Source organism: Sprattus sprattus, assembly GCF_963457725.1.
Source record: "Sprattus sprattus genome assembly, chromosome: 2".
In the NCBI taxonomy this organism is placed as follows: Eukaryota; Metazoa; Chordata; class Actinopteri; order Clupeiformes; family Clupeidae; genus Sprattus; species Sprattus sprattus.
This window is the reverse complement of record NC_137921.1, coordinates 13,491,845-13,498,699: the sequence shown is the minus strand read 5'-3', so window position 1 is coordinate 13,498,699 and position 6,855 is coordinate 13,491,845. Positions and strand designations below refer to the sequence as shown.

At 42.5% G+C, this 6,855-nt stretch overlaps 1 protein-coding gene across 1 annotated transcript; it reads left to right on the top strand.

The window, feature by feature from the left end:
- Positions 1-324: 324 nt before the first annotated feature.
- Positions 325-2,922, top strand: LOC308380961 (uncharacterized protein; the record flags this gene model as incomplete). Its single annotated transcript, XM_080858440.1, has 4 exons — positions 325-931; positions 1,029-1,171; positions 1,778-1,875; positions 2,463-2,922. 4 exons carry the CDS (start codon positions 325-327, stop codon positions 2,605-2,607), a joined length of 993 nt encoding a protein of 330 aa, XP_080714566.1. The 3' UTR covers positions 2,608-2,922.
- Between the last annotated feature and the right edge of the window lie 3,933 nt (positions 2,923-6,855).

Here is a 6,855-nt window from a genome sequence, read left to right as displayed (position 1 = left end):
CAGGACAGTGATGTCAGCGTCGCATTTCGGCCTTCCGGCGTAAATATATAGTGATTCGATTGGTCCATAACAGTGTCATGTCCCATCTGTTACATTGCAGTCTAATGCGATAAGGGAACCAGCTATAGACAGAAACAGACCAGCTACTGACCAGTTACTGTAAATTGACTGTAAAGAGAAACCAGCAACAGACAGGTAAAATAGAGAGAGCAGCTAACGACCAATATCTCTGGCTTGGGGATAGAGAGGCAACAACTACAGACTAAGAGAGACCAACTACTGACCAGTAACCTTCATCTCACTGCAGGCAGAAACCAGCAACTGATGGAAGAAGAGCAGCTGAGGACCGATATCTCGGACCTGGCCATAGAGAGGAAACAACTGCAGACCAAAACAGATCAACTACAGAACAGTAACTCTAATCTTACAGCAGAGAGAAACCAGCTACAGACAGAGAGGGACCAGCTGAGGACCAGTAATTCCAATCTGACCGTGGAGAAGACACAACTACAGACCAAGACAGACCAACTAGAGGCCAGTAACTCTAATCTTACTGCAGAGAGAAACCAGCTACAGATGGAGAAAGAGCAGCTAAAGACCAATATATCAGACATGGCCTTAGAGAGGAAACAACTACAGACCATTACAGACCAACTACAGACCAATAACTCTTATCTTACTGCAGAGAGAAACCAGCTACAGACAGAGAGAAACCAGCAAAAGATGGAGAAAGAGCAGCTAAGGACCAATATCTCGGACCTAGCCATAGAGAGGAAACAACTACAGACCATTACAGACCAACTACAGACCAGTAACTATAATCTTACTGCAGAGAGAAACCAGCTACAGACAGAGAGGGACCAGCTGAGGACAAGTAATTCCAACCTGACCGTGGAGAAGAATCAGCTACTTGCCAGAATCCTTTATCTTGGTAACAAAACTATCTGATGCCAGCTAAAATGGTGATGGGACTCTCTTGATCTAGATATAATTTTGTAAGTAAGCATTTTCCCTTTTTTCCTAACTAGAGTCACCATGTGAAACTGGATGGACATATTTCAGCTATAGATGCTACATCCTTAAGAGAGAGCCCAACAGCTGGAATGAGAGCAGAGGAGTTTGCCAATCCCTTGGAGCTGACCTTGTAGTCATCGACACGGAAGAGGAACAAGTAAGATTGCAGAGCGCATGTGTACCTTCAGGGTGCGATTTGCCTAGGATCCAAATAAAAAAAGTATTCAGTGCAGGATACCATCGTTTTTTAAAGGGGCATCACAAAAATAATTAACATATAAGGAGAAGTCAAGGCGTGGAAGATGCTTTTTAACACAAAAGTGTTAAGAATGGGGAATAAGAATATTTTGTGTTAATAGCTGAAATGTCTGTCACCTGCTTTAACCATATCGGTAAGCGTGATTTATTCAAGATGCTGTCTAGCGCGCTACCTGGTTAACATTTTAGTAGAGGGCAAAAAGAAAGCTCTCTTTTCATCAGATAGTTCGGCCAACTCTCACGCTCAGGGCTTGAAATGCACACCTGGTCGTAATGTTAGCTAGTCTTTTTAAGCCAGCAAATGCTTTAAACCTCTGCAAGAAATAGCTTCAGGCTTCAGAGTCTACTGTATGTAGCCCACTGTGTGAATAGAAACGTTTAAGCCCCTCCCCCCATGATTGTTCCATTAATCCCAGTCTCTGGGCCTTTATGTGTGTTCCTGATGTTGGTGTATGTGGGCACATGTGCCAGGTGATTATACTAATCCAATGGACTTTAATGCAAGCAGACCTTCATCAGCCAGTGGTCTGAAGGTGGGTGGATCGGCCTGAGCAAGGAAAACCAGACCTGGACTTGGGTGGACAACACAGAGCTCTGTACAGGGTAAGAGGCACAAGCTGTCTGTCAAATATGGCAATTAGAGTCATTATGCTGTTTTCCCAATGTGACAGTAGCCGGGTTTCCAACCAACCCACTAATGCAAATGTTGAACATTTGAATCGGAAATCCCAAATGGAAACATCTGAAATGCGCATAAAATCAAAGAAGTCAAATCAGAAATGTACCCGCCAGACGGGGATGGATGACTACTGATTTGGATAATGATAACTGATTTGGTTGGCGGAAACTGATTTATTCACATCAAATTGCATTTGTTTTGAGTCCATAACGTGTTTCCCATTAAAGTTGTCCTGACATCCTCATGATTTGAACTCATAATCCAATTCACAACCATCTCTAATTCGCATAACATAGCTGATGGAAGCGCAGACATTTGCATATGATGAAAACCCAGCTTGAGGCATCAGTTAAGCTGTGTCCCTAATTAACCCCTGTTAGATTTTCCCTAATGAAACTGTCTTGCCAGTTAGACTGTTCCCAGTGTTTCCAGTTGGAAAGTTTTTATTTTATCAGGAACTAATACTGCACAAAAGCTTGTTAATATTAAGAATGTCTTGCCTTTGTTCCAGGTACTGGGTGCCTGGGCATACCAACAGTGACTCAGAGAACTGTGCTGTGTTTCTGAGACATGCAAATCCTAAGACTACTTGGCAAGACTACACATGTGACACTGGACATTATTTCATGTGTGAGAAAAACATCCAGCACTATTAGTGTATGTTTTGGGTGTTTAAAACCAGTAGAAATTAATGGGATTCACAGGCATGATTGAGGTGAATGTCATTTTCAGTTCAGGGAATGTTTTAGCATTGTCTTCTAGTGTTCCTACATATAACTGAATAAGATGCTTTAAAAATGCCTTCTTTGCATCCTATCCTTTAGGTAAGTTAAGTTATCTTTACTTGTCAGACACACATTCTTTCAGCAAGCAGTGAGATTCAACCTCTGCATTTAACATGTCCTCTGCATTTGACCTAACCCTTACTTAGAAGCAGGGAGCACACACACTTGACAAGCAGTGAGCACACACACACACTTGACAAGCAGTGGACACACACGTATGAGGCAGTGAGCACACACATACACAATAGGAGCAGTGAGAACACACACACACACACACGAGGAGCTGTGAGCAGTGGGCAGCAGCAGTGCATTGCCCAGGGAGTTGGGGGTGTCTGTCTCTAGGACACTTCAGATGTGGATGTTGAGGGAAGGGAAACTAATTTAATTCCATGTGTGCAAATGAGAATATTATACATGAGAATCTTCAAGTCTTTTTTCCAGTTTCCATCCTTTTACTCAAATTGCTTCATGCTCATTGTGTGATTCATTAAAAGCACATGTAAAAATGTACTTTGCAGTTGAGGAATCTTTTTCTTGAGTCTTAGCACATTGTTTACTTTATTGAGTAGACAATTCCCTCTGAAGATTCGATTGAGGTAGCCTTTAAAAGGAAAAAGCTAAACTATACTGAACTGGTAGTGGAAGTGAGGGAACGAGGTTGGCAAGCACACACAAGACCAGTGGAGATTTAGGTGTAAGAGGCTTTGTACCTAAATCAACCACAACATATCTGTTGACTTTTGGGTCAGAGGGCAGTCACTCAAAGGAGCTTTTAAAGGCGTTGTCTGAGGCGGCTGAAAGAGCAAGCTGGTGGTTGTGGCACTCGCACACTACTTGGAGTCAGGAACTAAAACTGAGATATGTGAAATCTTGTGGTGTATCTTGAGGTGTATCTGTTGTTGTCTGAGGCAGTGGCATGTGTTCTTAGCCATTATGAGTATGGAGGGGGGTATTCCTGGGATGGGAGGAGGTTTTGTGGGCCTAATGGTAAATGGACTGCTTTCATACGGCGCTTTTCTACTCATAGAGCACACAGCCCTAACACAGCTACCCATTCACACACTGATGGCAGAGGCTACTATCTAAGGTGCCAACCTGCAAACTATAGCGGATTACCACTGATGATATGGGATTGAAAACACCTCTGCACAATACATTTTTACATGTGCTTTTAATGAATCACACAATGAGCATGAAGCAATTTGAGTAAAAGGATGGAAACTGGATAAAAGACTTGAAGATTCTCATGTATAATATTCTCATTTGCACACATGGAATTAAATTAGTTTCCCTTCCCTCAACATCCACATCTGAAGTGTCCTAGAGAGGACGGACCTCTCCTCCTGGGGTTATACTTAAAGGGTTAATGACTGTGTGAAGAAGTTTAGGAAATGCTATTTTTTTTGATTGTGTGCTTTTGTAACCAACTTGAAGTCAGTTCAATATTAACTTGTAGAGATGTATATTCTATTCTGCCGCCAAAGTGGCAATAAGTTAACATGTTGCTTGTCCCTAGTCAGCGACGGCGCTACACTGGGGCTAAGGGGTGCTATAGCCCGGCAAAAAAATATGTAGCCCCAGTAATGCCCCTCTAGCATTTTAGCACTGTTTTGCAAATGTTGAGGATGATTTGAGAAATGTACCAAAGCGAACTGTAAAGGTTCATACGTATGCATTCTGTTCCAATACATTCCACGCTTCCGTGTTTGTACTGCGCCTGTACCCCGTTTACCCTGTGCTGTGTGTGTGTGTGAGAGAGAGAGAGATGGGACAAGAGGGGGGAGTAGCAGGCCGTAAGGTGAACACTGTTTTCGTTTCAACACATTCCACTGTCTGGCATCTACACAATCTTTAGCGCTCATTTTAACGCCACAGCAGGTTGCGCTTAAAGGCTACTTATTGACGCGCATCAGACATAAATGTTTTTGTTTCCCATTGTAAACTTAGGAAAATAAACATGTTGCATTCTAAACTACCTGATTATGTTATTATTTAAGCTATGCAGGCGGTCAGTTTTCTTCAATAGGCTAATTTAGAAGCAGAAATAGGTTAGATATTTGGCCGGCTTTTCATTAAAATGTCGGTCAAATGAAAAACATTTTTCTGGTTCAGAGAGGGCCATCAGAGGACGTCAAGGGGACGTTTTGGAAGGACCAAATGCGAATGTCCCGCAGAGGACCACAGGTAAAGGTTACGGGGACGTTTTTAAAGGACTTCCTGGGGACTTATGCTGAGTGACCAAATTATAACGTTCCTTAATAGTCCGTTTTAAGGCTGATGGGAACGTCACGCAGAGGACCTGCAGGTAAAGGTTACGGGACGTTTTTAAAGGACGTCCTGGGGACATGTGCTGAGTGACCAAATTATAACGTTCCTTAATAGTCAGTTTTAAGGCTCATGCGAACGTCACGCAGAGGACCTGCAGGTAAAGGATATGGGGACGTTTTTAAATGACGTCCTGGGGACGTGTGCTGAGTGACCAAATTATAACGTTCCTTAATAGTCCGTTTTAAGGCTCATGCGAACGTCACGCAGAGGACCTGCAGGTAAAGGTTACGGGGACGTTTTTAAATGACGTCCTGGGTACGTGTGCTGAGTGACCAAATTATAACGTTCCTTAATAGTCCGTTTTAAGGCTCATGCGAACGTCACGCAGAGGACCTGCAGGTAAAGGTTACGGGGACGTTTTTAAAGGACGTCCTGGGGACATGTGCTGATCAAATTATAACGTTCCTTAATAGTCCGTTTTAAGGCTCATGCGAACGTTGCGCAGAGGACCTGCAGGTAAAGGTTAAGGGGACGTTTTTAAATGACGTCCTGGGGACCTGTGCTGAGTGACCAAATTATAACGTTCCTTAATAGTCAGTTTTAAGGCTCATGCGAACGTCACGCAGAGGACCTGCAGGTAAAGGTTATGGGGACGTTTTTAAATGACGTCCTGGGGACGTGTGCTGAGTGACCAAATTATAACATTCCTTAATAGTCCGTTTTAAGGCTCATGCGAACGTCACGCAGAGGACCTGCAGGTAAAGGTTACGGGGACGTTTTTAAATGACGTCCTGGGTACGTGTGCTGAGTGACCAAATTATAACGTTCCTTAATAGTCCGTTTTAAGGCTGATGCGAACGTCACGCAGAGGACCTGCAGGTAAAGGTTAAGGGGACGTTTTTAAATGACGTCCTGGGGAGGTGTGCTGACAGACCAAATTATAAGGTTCTCTAAAAGTCCGATTTAAGACTCATGCGAACGTCACAGAAGGACCAAACGTAGACTTGCTACGAACGTCAAAAACGTTCTGGTAACGTCCTCTAGCGAACGTTGTGGCGGGGACCAATTGGGGACGATTGGGGACCTTGCGAATGTCCTGTTAACGTCCTGGGGACGTTCCCTGTTTGCGGGGAACAGATTGACTACACAGTGAAGAAAATGAGTAGTGGTCTTGCACTACTGAGACGCTGTGGCCAATTTCTCACCCAAGAATTGAGAAAGAGAGTGGTCTGTACTTTGGTTCTAGCGCAAATGGAGTACTGTAATATTGTGTGGTCAAATGCCACTAAAGAACATCTTACAAAACTTCAACGAGTCCAAAACAAAGCAGCGCGGCTTGTTCTTAAATGTTACTACAAGACAAACATCAACCACATGCACTCATCTTTACAGTGGTTAAAAGTTGAGGACAGACTGAATGCTGCTGTATTAACATCAACCTGGGCAGTTTTATGCAAGAAAATTCCAGTACAACAATACAAAGTCCTTTGCAAAAGTTGTGACAGCCATACATATAACACAAGGCATGCAGCAGCAGGGAGATTTAGTGTACCAAAAACAAACACTAATTCATTTCAACGTACAGTTGAATATAGATCAATAATAGCATGGAACAAGTTGCCAATCAGCTTAACTAAATTAAATAATAAATCAGCTTTTAAAAAACATGTGAAAAAGCATCTAGGTCTATCATACATCAAATGAACATGGCATTAGACAAAGCAAAGATGGAAAAGGTCTAGAACATTTTCGGATGCGTAATAAGTTTTTTTTTTAATGAATTCTTGTAAATGTATATTGTAATAGTTTTTTGTATGTATTGTCTTTTTTTATATATATATATATATATCA